This window comes from Marmota monax, unplaced genomic scaffold (assembly GCF_021218885.2).
Source record: "Marmota monax isolate L192 unplaced genomic scaffold, Marmota_monax_Labrador192_F-V1.1 WCK01_AAM20220418_F8-fsc00039, whole genome shotgun sequence".
NCBI classification, from domain to species: Eukaryota; Metazoa; Chordata; class Mammalia; order Rodentia; family Sciuridae; genus Marmota; species Marmota monax.
The window spans coordinates 4,379,459-4,395,148 of record NW_026693602.1 but is presented as its reverse complement, the minus strand read 5'-3'; the positions used below and the strand labels follow the sequence as shown (position 1 = coordinate 4,395,148).

The following is a 15,690-nucleotide window of genomic DNA, read 5'->3' as shown; positions in this document are numbered from 1 at the left end:
ATGCTTCCCTCTGGATAAAGAGCAAGCTTGCTTTCACTCTCTTATAAAAGCAACAGACCCCCCAAGCTCAAGGTTTCTCTCCAGTCCCCCAACTCAGTGCTTAGGCAGGTATCCATTAGGGACCTCTACCTCACCCTCATAGGACTTGGGAGAAGAAAAGCAAAACAGCCCGAAGCTTGTGATGCTGGTGAGCTTGAGTCAGAGTCCTTGGGCTCAGACACAGGCATCTCATGCCTCTGCCCCAGTTAGCTTATAGGTAACCTGTTAGCTTATAGGTAGTGTAAACTCCAGATCCCGACAGAGGCCAACAGAGGAACGCTGCAAACTTATTCTTTTTATTATAAATGGTTGCCAGGGAAACCCAAAATGGTAAGGATTATGTTCTTACATCAAAATTAGGAAATCCATTAGCAGCCTAGAGTTTTAGAGTCTCGCTGGCAACACAGGAGCATTCTTTCATAAAATACTAGTTATTGCCATAACCCTGAGTTCTATAACCTTCAAAGCATCACTTTATGCTTATTTAAAACAGAAATCCCTTTAATACTTCTAGACCCAAATGGTTAGTCTTGATTTTAAAGCCAGTTTTTTAAAAAAATAAAAATTTAGTGGAACAGACATCCAGGTAAAATGCATGAAAATGTAGATTTGTTTTAAGAATCAGAATCACCAAATCATAAAGGTTGAAATGATTGGTGACTGTCTGAGGAAATATCCTCAGAACCTACAGCAGCTTCTAAGAGCTGAGTGGTCAGAGACAATCCAACCACCAAAGGAAAACTCTTAAATATGGAGAAACATCCCCTAAACTCATGGATAGTGTTATTTGATAAAGTTCTGTTACTTTATACTTCGCCAGGCTAAATCAGCTCTATTCCAAGCCTTCCTTTAAAGAAACAGGGGTTTATAGTAAAAGGTACTCATCTCCCACAATCTTATGGTTAATTTCAAATATTTTAGTGGTCCACAACATCTATCTCATCATGGACACCACATTAAACTTTTTGGTTAGAAAATGAATGTAGAATTGCCTGAGCTCTAGGCTGAGCCCAAACGGGAACCTAGAGTTCTTCTTGTAACCAATTCTTATGGCACTACTGAGGTATTAGAATTTTCCAAATGAGGCATTTGCATACCAACATCAAAATTGTTGCCACATTGAACTAACCATTTACTTTAAATCATTTTTGAACTTGGCTTTTGTGTTTAACAGCTTTTTGATACTGTGACCAAAAGACCTGAAAGGAACAACTTACAGGAGGAAAAGTTTATTTTGTTTCAGAGTTCCAGAGTTTCAATTCTTGGTTGGCTGACTCCATAGCTCTGGGGCCAGGTGAGACAGAATGTCATGGCAGAAGAGTGTGGCAAGGAAATAGACCAGGACATGACAACCAGGAAGTGGACAGAATTCTGCTTACTAGGCACAGTGTGTGACAGGCACAGTAGTAACTGACTGCAGTTACTACTCAGTTAATCCATTTCAGTGGATTAATCCATTGATTAGGTTACAACTTTCATGATGTAATCGTTTTACCTCTGGACATTCTTGCATTGTCTCATATCTAAACAATAACAGCTTTGTTGTAAGCAAATGGAGGGTTGGTTGTACTACTCATATATATTTTTTATTATAATAAAATAAACATGTAACTATTTTTAAAAGCTCTTCTTGTACAACTAAAGTTACCAATATTTGAGAAATGTTGATCAGAAAATACTTTGTCTAGAGAAAATGAATACCAAGACTGCACAGAATCATTTTTAATTATTTTCATTTTTGTCATAAAATTCAAAGCTTGATTCAATTGAGTTCCACTGAATTTTCACTTAAGAAACTTTAAAAACTATTCTGTCAATTTCTTACATTTCCTTTTCCTTTTAAATGAATAAAAGTGACTGATCAGGGCTGGGTTTGTAGCTCAGTGACAGAGCACTCGCTTAGCATGTGTGAGGCACTGAGTCTGACCCTCAGCACCACATAAAAATAAATAAATAAAGGCATTGTATCTATATACAACTAAAAATATGTTTTTTTAAGTGACTGATCAAATTAGCCAACTACTGGTTATTATCAGGAGATTATAATCTTGAGAAAAGTATATATGAAACATTTAATTTATAATGATAGAATGCTAAGTATAGTACATTATATTATGGTATATTATTATAATCTGGTTTTAAAATCAAGTTTCAACAAGTAGGACATATTCTTTAATCATCAACTTAAGACAGCACTTATTCTCCAATGAATTCAATAACCTTTCAAAGGAAAAAAAATCAGTAAAAAAGAAAATGTGAGTTCTTATTTAGGAGTGAAATGAAACATGTTTTGCATATCAATGAGCTTAAAGTATCTAGGAACACACCTGGTTGCCCTTGAAAGTTATCAAAATGCCTTCGTTTAGCATATTTAATCTTAAAATATCCACAATAAGTTTAGAAACATCTAATTACTTGAGACAGAAGTTTTCATGTAGGTGATGAGAGTGTGTCAGACTGGGACATCAAAATGACCCTGGAAGTTCTCCATTTGGCCACTTTTTTCCCCCACATAATACCTGTTGTGAAGCAGTTTCAGCGTGGAGTTCCTCTACTCTCTATGAAGAAAATGTCAACTTTGTATTATTTTGATGAACTGTAATATCAATATTTACACATTATAGATAAAATGTTCATCTTATAGTCAAATATTTCTTTATAATCTTGGTAGTTTCTATTTGTATGTTTCTTTTCCTTATTCAGAAGGAGACTTTTTATGGTCAAGTAATTTTTAAGCCATTTTAAGTTGAAAATTATAATGTAAATATAGTACATTTCATGAGATAAATATGTAAATTAATGAATATTCACTTTATGACCAGTTTGACAAACTTTCTAAGTCCCTTTTTGTATTCAGTTAGGTGTACTAGTCTTGTTCATTGGAAGGCACTTTTTTTTTTTTCTGCCATGCTTGGGGATTGAACCCAGGGCTTCCTGGGTGTAGGCAAGCACTATCCATCTCCAGCTCATGAGGTCACATCTTAATTAACAGTAACACTGTTTTTCAAATTTGCAACATTTGGTGAGCAATGTATTGGTTTCTAATTTAATGCCTTTTCTTTTTTTCTAGAGAGGGAGTCTGTTCTGTGCCCAGGCTGGCCTCAAACCTCTTTTCTCACATGATCCTCAGCCTCTAGAGTAGCTGGAAACAGGTGCATAGCAGTGTACAGGGATAAGACTTCTTTTAGAGTTTGAATTAACATGTTTGGTTCTGAAAATTTACAAAGTGAATGTTTTAAAATAACCATATGAAATCATTATGAAATAATTTTCTTGCATTTTTAAAATAATTTCATCATTCAAAAATGTTTTCAAAAACGCCATTTTCTGTGTATCTTTAAAAAATACTCAAAATAATATATTTTACTTAAAATATATCTATTTAGTTATAGGTTTTCTTTCTATTCTTTTATCCCTTAGTTCAATGAACTTGTTGAAGAAAAGAACTTTGTTTTTTTTGTTGTTGTTGTTGTTGTTTTTGTTTTTGTTTTTTTTGTCTGGCAGTGCTTCTCTTAGCAAAATTTTGCTAATTTTATCCAAGGTGATGGACTTAACATATTTCCCTGTCCTTTGTATTGCTACTTTATGGGCTTGATAAAGTCAGTTTGCAGCTTTTTTTTCTTTTTTAAATACAAACCTAGTTTTCTACATAGGTGGCAATGTATTCTTCTTTCATTAGAAAGAAAAATGACATCTACTGGTATCTTTCTTTGTGATGTTAGTGATATTGATGCTCCATGTATAAATCATTTTTTCTCCATCTTCTTTTTCACATTCTTCTCCTTAGAAGCCTTTTTAGACACTTTAATAACCTCCTCCCACTAATGCAATAGTCTTTTGCCAAATTTGGAAAGCCAATATTTCTTCAAATATTTTCATACCACACTCTTCTCTTTTTTTTTTAAGAGAGAGTGAGAGAGAGGGAGAGAGAGAGAATTTTTTTTAATATTTATTTTTTAGTTTTCAGCGGACACAACATCTTTGTTTGTATGTGGTGCTGAGGATCGAACCCGGGCCGCACGCACACCAGGCGAGCGTGCTACCGCTTGAGCCACATCCCCAGCCCCCCATACCACACTCTTTACCCGTCTCTTCTGGGTCTCTGATACAAATATTACATCTTTTTTTTTTTTTTCTTATCTGAGACTCCTAAGACTTTGTTCCTATTTTTCCCAATAATTTCTCTCTTTGTTGTTCAGATTGGATGATTTCTACCAAGATCCCCAAATTCACCCATTTTCTTTCACTCCATCCTGCCACGATTCTTTGCAAAGAGGTTTACATTTCATTAAAATTTTAAAAATTAATTAAATCTTTTTTTCAGTTCTAAAATTGCCACTTGATTCTTATTTTATTTTTTCTTTGTGTTGTTTATACTTCCAATTATAATTTCTGTTTGGGTTTTTTTTTTTTCATGACTAAGTGTGCAAGTATTTTTGTAATAGCTGTTTAAGGCCAGTTCTAGATGATTTCAACAGTTGTGTCATCACAGTATTGGTATCTGTTGATTGTTACTTTGTGGGGAATTGAAGTTTCCATGGCTCTTTTTAATTTAATTTAATTTAATTTTTTAAAATTTGGTACCAGGGATTCAACTCAGGGGCACTCAACCGCTGAGCCACACCCCCAGACCTACTTTGTATTTTATTTAAAGACAGATTCTCACTGAGTTGCTTAGCACCTCTCTGCTGCTGAGGCTTGCTTTGAACTTACTATCCTCCTGCCTCAACCTCCCAAGCCAATGGGATTACAGGCATGCATCACCATGCCCAGCAACATGGCTCTTTATAAGCTGCATAATTGTGGATTGGCTCCTGAACCTTTTGACTAGGGTGTTGTGGGCCTTGTTTAAATTCTATGGAGAACATTAATATTTTGGTTTTAGTAGGAACAGGAGTTATTCAGGCTGAGGTGACTACATGTTCCAATCCATCTTCTTAGGGTTATGATTCCAAAGTTATTTCAGTTTGCAGTGCTTTATTTTTACTTAATTCTAACAATGTTAACAATTCAATAAAGTATGTTTAATGATTTCCATTTTTCAAATAAAAAGATACATTTGAATTCATTCTTTTATTAGCTATATGATACTGGAGAAAACACTCCTTAAGCCTTGATTTCCTCATCTGTAAAATAGAGTTCCTGATACCTAGCTGATTGTGTTATTTGAGGACTGAGCAAAATAATAGATGCAGCGAACTTAGCATCCTCCATACTATGAAGATCCAGACCTAAGTTTTTATCTATATTATTTCATCCTATCTGCCTGCTTTCTTGCTTTGAGTTTGATTGGTTCTTCTTTTCCTAATTTCTTAAAGCGAACACTTAGATTCTTGATTTGATATTTTCCTTGTTTATCTCACATAAGCATATAATAGTAAAAGGAAAAAATTTAAATATTATTTTAGCAATATTCTGAAAATTTTGACATATATACATTTAAATTTAATTTAGTTTCTAGTTTTTCTTGTGATTGATTTTTTTTTTTTTTTAGAATTGCACGGTTTGATTTCCAACTTAGGGTTGTGATTATATACTTGGGAGATTTATGAATATTTTGTTGTTATTGACTTCTAGTTCCTTTCTGAGCAGAGAAAATAATTTGTATGACTTTATTTTAAATTTATTGAGCTTTGCTTTTTAAGCATCCATTTGGGAGATGTACATTTGAAAGAAAGCTTGCTCTTCAGTCATGGGGTAGGATGGTCTGTAAATGTCAGTTAGGGCAAGTTAGTTGATAGTATTTTTTAGGTCTTCTGTAGTAATAATTTGAACATTTGCCAGTTCTTTATACAAATCACCTTTGTAGCTTCTAAAAGCACTAATGCTTGTATCTGACTCCTGGAGTTTTGATTTAATTAGGGGTATCACCTGCTCATTGTAATCATTAAGAGATTCCCATTGATTCTAATGTACAGAGAAGTTTGAGATCTGTATTCTTTATCCTGACCAATTTTCTGTATAATTGTTTTACAAATTAAAGTGCAGAGAGTGATAAACTGTCCAATTATCATTAGGGGTTTAGTTTATTATTTCACTTCTATCAATTTTTGCATTTTCTTGATGAATTGATCCCTTTATCTCATTATTTTCACATGAATTTCCCTGGTTACTAGTGAAAGTAACATTTAAAACATAGCAAACCTTTCTAGCCATTCAGTTTTCTTTGGTGAGTAGGTAAATGTACCTACTCTTTCTTTATGTAGGTAAATAGACCTACATAAACAGGTATGTTTATTATTTTCACATATTTATCTTGTCTATTTCTTACTGATATATTTTCAGTTTTCTATATTCTCCCAGCCTGTCTTATTTTAAACCTGATTAAAGATGGCTTTTATTCTGTTTATAAAACATTTAAATTTAAAAATAATCAAAAATTTAAACCTTATTTCCTGATGCTGGTTTGTCTTCCCTGTGATAATGTCACAGGTTGTTTTATTCTAAAATTTTAGGGTTTTGTTTTTTAATATTTAGGTCATACTTCTTTTGGAATTTAGTTTTGGTGTAAGATCAGGTTCTGATTTTATATTTTTATATGAAGAGCCAATTTAACTAGAACCACTATAATTTGTGTTTTCAACAACTAAGGAACAGGTATGGTACTAATTTATTCTCTCAACAGTAATGAATAATAATACTTTCCCACTACTTTATCAACATTTATTCCTGTCCAGGTATCTTTAGCTTATACCAACTTCTAGGTATTTTTTCTAGTTTTATTTTTGTCTACTCGTGTCAATACTATGAATTTTCTTTCAAATAGAATTACCATATGACCCAGCAATTTCACCTCTGGATAAATACTGAAAAAACTGAAAATAAGGTCTTGATATATCTGCACACAGCAGCATTACTGGGAATAGCCAAAAGGTGGAAGCACTCTTAAGTATCTCTCCACAGAGGAAGAGATAAGCAAAATGTGGCCCAAATTATTCAGACTTAAGAAGACATTCTACCTTATGCTACAACCAGGATGAACATTGAAGGCAATGACCCCAGTAGGTACTTAGTGTAGCCAAACTCATATAGGAAGAAAGAGTTGTGGGAAATGGGGAGTTGTTTGGTGAGACTTTCGGTTGGTGGGAAGATGAAGAGTTCTGAATATTGGTTACACAACAATGTGAAAGAAGTTAATACCATTGAACTTAAAAAAAATGGTTATGATGGTCAATTTTCTGCTATGTATTTTTACCACAACTGAAAAAAAAGATATTTTTTTAAAACAACATGTTCTAGCCAAAAAAAAAAAAAAGCAATTTTAATACTTTTCGTTGGTTCTGCAATAGTTTCACCTCTACATGGAATTCCTTATATTAATCTTCCTCAAGAAAAAGTACTTCTTTAATCTGAGAAGTCAGATTTTTCAAAATCTTGGGAAATTCTTAGCTATTATTTTTTAAATACCGCTTCCATTTTCTTTTACTCTTCTTGGCACTTCTTTGATTTGTTAGATTTCTTTTCCCCCATTCATTTATTTACATACTGCGATGCATTCTAGTAAATTTTTTAAAACTGTATTTTAGTAACAGCCAAATGTGTAGTTTCCAAACACCAAATGGAAGACTCCCCCCCCCCCCCATGTAGTCCTTAAAAGGATTAACGCTAAGTGTCAAAAAGCTCTGCCAGAAGAACAAAGCCAAGAACAGGGCAGACAAAAAGGCTCAGCCCTACAGCTCAGGAGATTGCAAGAAGTCAAAACAAGAATGTATCTTAGTATCGCGTGATGTCTACCCTGTGCTCAATGGATATTACCAAGAAAGGTGTCGCAAACCTCCTAAGTCTGGCACAGAGTATTTTGTACCACACGTATGACCTTGAACAAGAAAAGTCTTTATTCTTAAGCTTCAAGTTTTTCTGTTGGTTGCTGGGAGGATCAAAGGAGATAAGACAAGCAAAGGGGCTATACCAAAGTAATACTAGGTATTTCTTCAACCATTAAATGGTCAGGAGCACTATAGATTTTAATAAATGGAAGGAGGAGTACGGAGAGAAACATTCCATTAGCGGTGCACTTTATGAGATTTCTGATTTGGGAAACTAAAAAAATAATAAATAAATAAATAAATAGGAAAAATCTGCTTTTTAGAATCGAGGAACTGCGTTGGTTTCCTTTTTCTATCCTGCCCCCAAACACTCTTTTCTTGAATTTGAACGCCTTCCTTCTCGCCTAGCGTTTGGTTAGACCAACCTCCTTCCTCACAGAAGTCAAGATTATCCTCCCAGATTTCTGACCCCAGTGTTTAGGGTCCAGCTGAGACCAGAACTGCTTGGCAGGGACCCACTTTCTAAGGAGTAGCTACGTTCCTATACTGCCATTGGCTGTTGCTCTTCCCGGGCCCGCCCACAACGGGCTCAATCTTGATTGGGCGTCAGTTCCTTTTGTTATGCTCCCTCACTTTGTGATAGGACGGTTGGGACGGCGGGCTGCTAATGCGCAAGCGTGCAATCCCGATTCGTGATTGGCGGGCGACGGGGCTGGGTGGGGCGGGGCTCCTTTTTCAGCGCACGCTCTGTCGGCGAAGAGGGCGGAGCTGCCGGTGTCAGTTGGTCCAGGTGTCCCGGCCTGAGACATCCTCCTGATCCCACCCCCTCCCAGCGCCTCAAACGGAAGGTGAGGGCGGTCCTGGGCAGCCGAGGGCCGGGCCCAGGGATTAGGATGTCGGCCTCGGTACCGCCGATGGTCTGGAGGGCGGGGCGGGCTGGACTGGACTGGTCGCGGCCTCGGTTCTTGGCTTCGGTGGGCCGCGGAGGCCTGGCTCCCTGCAGAACCCTTGCGCATCCTCTTCTCATTTTCTCATTATCAGGCCCAGAAGCTCCTTTGGGACAGGGCCGCCGGCGGTCCCTGATTCTGACATCCTGCTGCTGTCTCCCTGCACTCTTGATTCGGGGCCCTTGTCCAGCTTTGCGCTCAGGAATGGAACTGTAGGAGGGCCGTTTGGGTGGGATGGGACCCGACACGCCTAGACTTGCCCATGGCTGCTCTAGGAGAACCCGGATGATGGGAGAGGACTCCCGGGTGGGAAGGGAGGCTGATTAGCGGTGAAATAAGAGATGGGACATCTTTCCAGGAGCTGAAAACAGCACCTGGGTTTGTTTCTTCCTTGGCTTCTCTCCAGAGTCTACTGAACAAGTTTTGGAGAGTAAGATTTGGACAGGAGCAAGAGCATACATTCCTGAAAGGCAAGACTTCTGTTTTACAATGTATCAATCTCGGGCTGTGATGTAACAATATTAAGGATTCTGGATGTTCCCAGTACCATATCTGCCCATACCTGTGGACCCAAAAACTATACCTAGAAATCTTAGTACTACTTATTGATTAAGCTTAATATAGCTAGCTGTTGTTATTCCCCGGGGGAATCTAGCTTAATTCAGTCCTCACTGAAAAGTTACTTGATCTTGTGGAATTTGAAACTGGAATTACCTACCCTGAGAAAGTCAGTCACTAGCAGAACTTGAACAGATCCGAAGAAAGCATGATGAAGCTGATGCAGCTTGAAGTGAATGAGATTTACCTTCAGCCGCTTAGTAGGAAACTCCCAAGAAGTTGGTTGCAAAATGTTTGGCAACCTTAGATTAAGATTATAATAAAGTTTTCTTCCAGTGCACAGTGGGAAAGGGAACTGCACAGGTAGATTTGAGTTCAGATTTTTGATATAGACATTGTCAGCAGGGCATGGTGGCACGCGCCTGTAATCCCAGCGTCTTGGGAGGCTGAGGCAGGAGGATTGCGAGCCAGCCTCAGCAAAAGCGACGCGATAAGCAACTCAGTGAGACCCTGTCTCTAAATAAAATACAAAGTAGGGCTGGGGATGTGGCTCAGTGGTTGAATGCCCCTGAGTTCATTCTCCAGTACAAAAATAAATAAATGACTTAAGATATTGTTAAACATAAGGTAGATACATTTAGTAACCACATCTGTAGATTGCAATTTCCTTCTGTAGATTTGATGAAATGATATAAAGTGTTTAGCATGTTAGTGCACAAAGATTCTGCTGAAATCTAAGCAGTTCACTAGTAAATAGGTGACAGATGATGAAAATCAATTTTATATGCAGAAAGTTGAATGGTTGAAGTTGAATGGAATATTAGGTTTTCTCAAAATTTCAAATCTGAAATGTGAGCATAGTTGAGGTGGAATGGTAGAAAAAGACAGACTGGAATATTGGCTGTAGTCTAGACTCTGTGGATAAATGTTGTGATCTCCAGTAAGCCATTGTTGTCTTTGACCTTGGTTTCTTTATTTGTAAAATGGGGCAGCTGGACCAGATAGTTTTTCTAAAATTCTTTTTGTGACCCAAACTAGTGCTAAAAAGTAAAGATAATAGCTAATAATTATTGAGTGCCTACTATGTACAGAAGTATTATATGTTTTATATGTATCAACTCATCAAATTCTCACAACAAACCAAGAGTTGCATTTATATTTGTTATTTCCATTTTACAGGTAATAAAACAGTATGAGATCTTATCTTTTATTTCCAGAGATAATAAATAGCAGAGGTAGGATTTGAATCCAGATCATTTAAAACCACATTCTTAATCTGTATGCTAAACTTTCTCTTTAGAAGGAGTACTATACAAGAAGGAATATTTGGTAAGATGGTGGTATGTCATAATTTGATCCATGGGCATAGGAAAGACAGTTATTTAAGTGGATCTTGTCCTAATGCTTGCCACATTTCATAATTCTTATTTTCTTCTTACATTCTACTTCCCAATATGAAGATAATTATCAAAAATAATTTTCAATTTCTCTTCTACTAACCAAGGCTAAAGATAGGCACCATAATTTTCTGTAATTTTTGAGAAGAGTTTTAAAATATCTGACCTGAGAAATCTCAGCCATGTCCATTTCAGAGCTAAGATGGGTTTAGGATAAACAATAGCCTCAGCACCCAAATTCATTTCCATATTTGCACCTTGGTCTGGATTCTCTTCAGTTGTATTTATGTTTATAGCAGGAATTTAAAATAAACTTTTAGGAGCACATTTGGCGTGGAATTATATTGATGTGATGGCAACTATAGATAAAAAAGGATTTTATAGTTGAAAAATTGCAATATTGTATTAGGATGTAGTTCAGTACCAATGTAGACATTGTGAAGTTTGAGAATTGATCCTGTATTGAAAGAAAATAGACTAAAATACTTTGACATAAAGAACTAATCTTTTGATCATATATGTAAAATAAATCTGTTTATTGCTTTAAACCTACTGAAAGACCACTCAGTAATAGCATTTTGAGGCCATTCTTTTTAATCACATCACAAAAAAAATGCTACTTTTTATTGTTGTAAAAAGGCAATGAATAATGCTGTGGTTCACTTTATTAAAACTAATACCCTTTGCATAGGGACACCACATACAATCCAGCAGGCTCTGCAGTGTATTGCCCAGGTCATGGGCCAAACAAGACTGTGATGTGAATAGTGACCTTTGGGATTGTGAGGTATGTCCTGGAGCACTGTCCTGTGGCACTACTTCTGCACCCCTGCCCCCTCAGCCATGAATATGTTTGTAAGAGGAATTTACCCTCTAATAAGCCCTCTTGACTCTGCTTTTCTGACTTTTTTCCCTTTCACTTTTTCAGATGAAGTCAAACCATTGAGAAGTCATGTATAGACTTTCTGTTGTTTGGATTGTATGATGCAAAATTGCAGAAACTATACTTTTTCTTTACTTCCTGTGGTCAATATGGAACACTTGTGCTTTTGTAGAAGGCTTTTTACTTTAATTTTAATATTTTATTGAAATATACGCAGAGAAGAATACTCCATTCCTGTATGATGTCTGATTTCAAAATCAGAATATTGGTTACCTGGTGCTTGTATCTCTTGTAACTTTTCTCAGCAGTCATGGAAATTCTGCTCTTACTTATATTCTTAAAAACAATGGACATTTGAAATTTGAAGCCCTGTTATTTTTCTCTCTATAAGGGCCACAGCTGGATTGGCAGTTCGCTGTTGCCCAGTACTCCCAGATGGCCTGCTGTGTCAGCTGTTGCTTCCCACCTCTGCCAGACTTATCCCAGCCAGTTCAGTGCTGAAACAGTATTAAAAGTGAGGGTGACTAGTGATTTGTTAGAAGTGTGCTCTTCTCTCAGGAAGGTATTTAATCAAGTTTTCATTTTAAGAGTGATGTTAAGTGTTCCTACCACAGAAAAGACCTCTGTGAGGAAATGCACATTAATTAGCTAGATTTAGTCATTACACAATTTACATATATTTCACATGTTGTACCCAAGAAATGCTTACAATTCTAAGTGAATTAGAAAATCAAAAAAGACAATTGGTAAGGAATAATTTTTGAAGTATGGTCTTCAGAACTACAATAGATTGAATAGCATTAAAAAGAATTTTTGAAAAAAAATTTGGTACTCATTCTATTTGAATTTAGGTAGATGTATATATACCTCTCCGAAGTGCAGAGACCCTGAAAACTAAAACCATATAAAAAACAGGTGGAAAAGGCCAAGTGCAATGATATGTGCCCTGTGCTCAGCCATCTGAGAGGCTGAGGCAGGAAGACTGTTGAGTTCAAAACCAGCCTGGGCAACTTAGTGAGAGAACTTGTCTCAAAAAAAACATAAGGTAGAAGAAAGTACCTGCCAAGTGCTGTTTGGGTAAATGGAAAGATGCAGTAAGACTCAGAATAGGTTTTTTATGCATCATTGAGTTGATTGTGGTCCTTTAATAATGTTATGAAAAGGATGTTTATTCACTTTTTTAGACTGGTGTCTTACTCAAGAAGTAGTTTATAGATTTGTACACTGGACATTGTTTCCATGTTCATGCTAATAACTGAAGTATAACACAATTGTATTAATTGATGTGAGGGAATAATAAATAGTACACTGATTTCTATTGATTGTGATTCTAATTTTGGTATGCATGCATCTTTGTTCAGTAGGTCTGGGTTCTACTGCTTAGCATATGGAGACCTAACAATGCCTTGGGTATATTAGTATTCAGTAAATACTTGTTGAAAGAGGAACATTGACAAAATAGGTCTAGGTTGCTTCAGTGCAGGTTGGTTACAAAGAAATCTATTTTCATTAATATTCTGGTAGCATTAAAAACTTGAGTATACTGTATGTGAAATGGTTATTAATAGAGCAGAACATGTTTCATAGAAATTTTGTGCTTTAATGTTTTGGAGGTTTTTATTAAAATAATGAAATGTTACTATTCATTTTCTTATTAATAATCTACATCCTGATTAATCTGTTTTGGTTTAACCATAACCAGGTGAAATTGGATTTTTAAAATGTCTTCCGTATTAGTGTTTCGGATATCTAATATTTTTCTTTAGTATCATGTGCAAAAAAAGTTAAGCAACATATGTGAAACAGTATTTAATGAAGAATATTTTGAAAAAGATTTGTCTTCTTCTTTGCTATAATCCCTAATTGTAAGAGCTTTTTTTCATTTTTCTGTTTCTTTATTTATATTTGTGTATTTTATGTAATTTACATTAGTGAATATATAATTTTGTGAACATTTTTTCATATTATTTTAGTAATCATAATTATTTTTAGTAGCCATTCCATTATAAATTGCAAGTGTAATTTACTAGTTACATTGTTTCTGATATACTGGGTTGTAAATAAGATTGAAGTAAATATTTTTATGTGTATAATTTTTCCTTCTTTGTAATTGTCTTTAGGATGAGCTCCTAAAAGTAAATTATTTCATAAAAAAGGTTCTAAATGTCTTTATGAATCTTGTTTATTATTATTCTGATTCCTCAAAAGATTGCACATTTAAGCCTGTGTTCAGTATTTTCATATTTTATCATTTCATCATTAATCTTACCTTTTAAAAATGAATTTCTTTGGGCTGGGGATGTAACTTAGTTGGTAGAGTGCTTGCCTCGGAAGCATAAGGCCCTGGGTTCAATCCCTATCAACCCCCTAACCCGCCGTCCAAAAAGAAAAAAAAAAAAATTCTTTTGATTACCAAGAAGCTCAATATTTTCTCTCCTTAATACTTTCTTTTTAATCTGTCTGTATTCTTTTATTTACCTGTGGGAGTTTATTTTTTTCTTAGAAACAGTAAACTATATTTGACTGTCTTCATCTTTTTAAAAATAAACTTATATTTTATTGTGTTCATGTTTCTTTTTCTTATTGTAGATCATTCATCAAGAATTTTACATCGAAAATCTAAAAGTTTTTTACCCAAGATGATGAGTGCTGATATGGATGGTGTGTTCTTCCTTTGCTTTTTTATGTGTTTCTGGGGTTTGTTGTTGTTTCGTTGGTTGCTTTTGCTTTATTAAACAATGGGAAGAGCAGAGAAACAATTTAAGAAGGTTTGGGTCTTGGCTAATTTACTTATTTATATCCCATTTGGTTGTAGAAATAATCTAACTTTAACTGAGAAGTTGGCAAATCATTTTTCACTTTCACCTTGGTGTCCTCAACTGCATTGAAGGGATTTAACTTTTTACTTTGTGGGCTCTTGTACAAGTCAGTTGAGATAAGGAATAGAAAATGTTTTGTAGATTTTTAAGTGCTACACTAAACAAATGATATCTAATGTTAATGAATAATAAATGTGAACCTTCTCATTACAGCAGTTGATGCTGAAAATCAGGTGGAACTTGAAGAAAAAACACGACTTATTAATCAAGTGTTGGAACTTCAACACACACTTGAAGGTTAGCTTGCATTTTGTAATTTTCATGAATGATATCTGCTTAATTGAAATTTTAAGCGTTTACGTTGCTAAGTTGTTAGTGTGAATAATTTGAAAAAGCATAAACCAAAGTCCATTTTAATAGTTTTTTTCCTTCCTCCTGCCAGTAGCTTTGGCTGGTGGTTGTAAAGAACATATACGCTTCAAGGGACATCAAACATTCTGTTTCCCTTTAATGTCCAACATGATGCTGTTTAACATGAGAATTCTTTTCAAGTCCTGGCAATGTGTAACTAAGTCCACATTTAATAAAGCTTACAGTAAAGTGAACATGTCATATTAACCTCAGAAATTAAAAGGAAAATGATCTGATTTTTTTCACTTTTTAAATGCATTGCATAAATTAATAACTACCACTGAACCATCTTTTGGTGTTTAATGTATGAGGGTCTCCCCCGACCCTTGGCACTTGATTGTACAGACTTTGTCACTTGGAACCTTCCATTGGCTTCCCACTTGACAGAATTAACAACAGCCAATGTCTGTGACTTCCCGGTTACCTTTAGAGTCATGTTATTCTCTCTGCCTCATATGTTCCATCTCTATCTAGGATCCTTCCTGTTCTTCAAAATGCCAAGCTCCCCTACTTGGAGAAGTAACTGTTTCCCTCAGTCTTCTTCCCTTAGTTGCGTATCTGTATGGCTCATTCTGGCATTTCCTTTAAGTTTCCATTCAAATTCCCTTTACCAAAATACAAAATAGTTAACCCTGAAAAGCAACTTCTCAACTGCTTCTTATGACCCTTGCCTTTCTTGCTTTTTCTCCAGTCCAACTCTTAACTGTGTGACATTCTATATATTTGATTGTTTGCTCCTGATCTTCACTGTGTCCCCTGGTGCATATGTATCCACATGGACCCTTCTGCTGTTGTTTCTAGAACAGTGCTTGGCTATTTGGGGGCACCCAGTAACTATTTGTTAAATTTTATCATGAGAACTCACATCTT

At 35.6% G+C, this 15,690-nt stretch overlaps 1 protein-coding gene across 5 annotated transcripts in view; it reads left to right on the top strand.

Moving 5' to 3' along the window:
• The window catches only part of Scoc (short coiled-coil protein), a 70,483-nt gene that overhangs the window by 52,980 nt on the left and 1,813 nt on the right, over positions 1-15,690 (top strand). Inside the window, exons 1-4 of one of the 5 annotated variants that reach the window (XM_046459581.2) lie at positions 8,638-8,653; positions 11,399-11,494; positions 14,180-14,251; positions 14,623-14,706. In XM_046459581.2, coding sequence (XP_046315537.1) covers positions 14,230-14,251; positions 14,623-14,706 — 106 coding nt within the window. In that variant the 5' untranslated portion in view covers positions 8,638-8,653; positions 11,399-11,494; positions 14,180-14,229. Of the gene's footprint in view, positions 1-8,637; positions 8,654-11,398; positions 11,495-14,179; positions 14,252-14,622; positions 14,707-15,690 lie in introns of those variants that run through there. The other 4 variants (XM_058584057.1, XM_046459578.2, XM_058584055.1 and 1 more) reach the window with 4 other exon arrangements.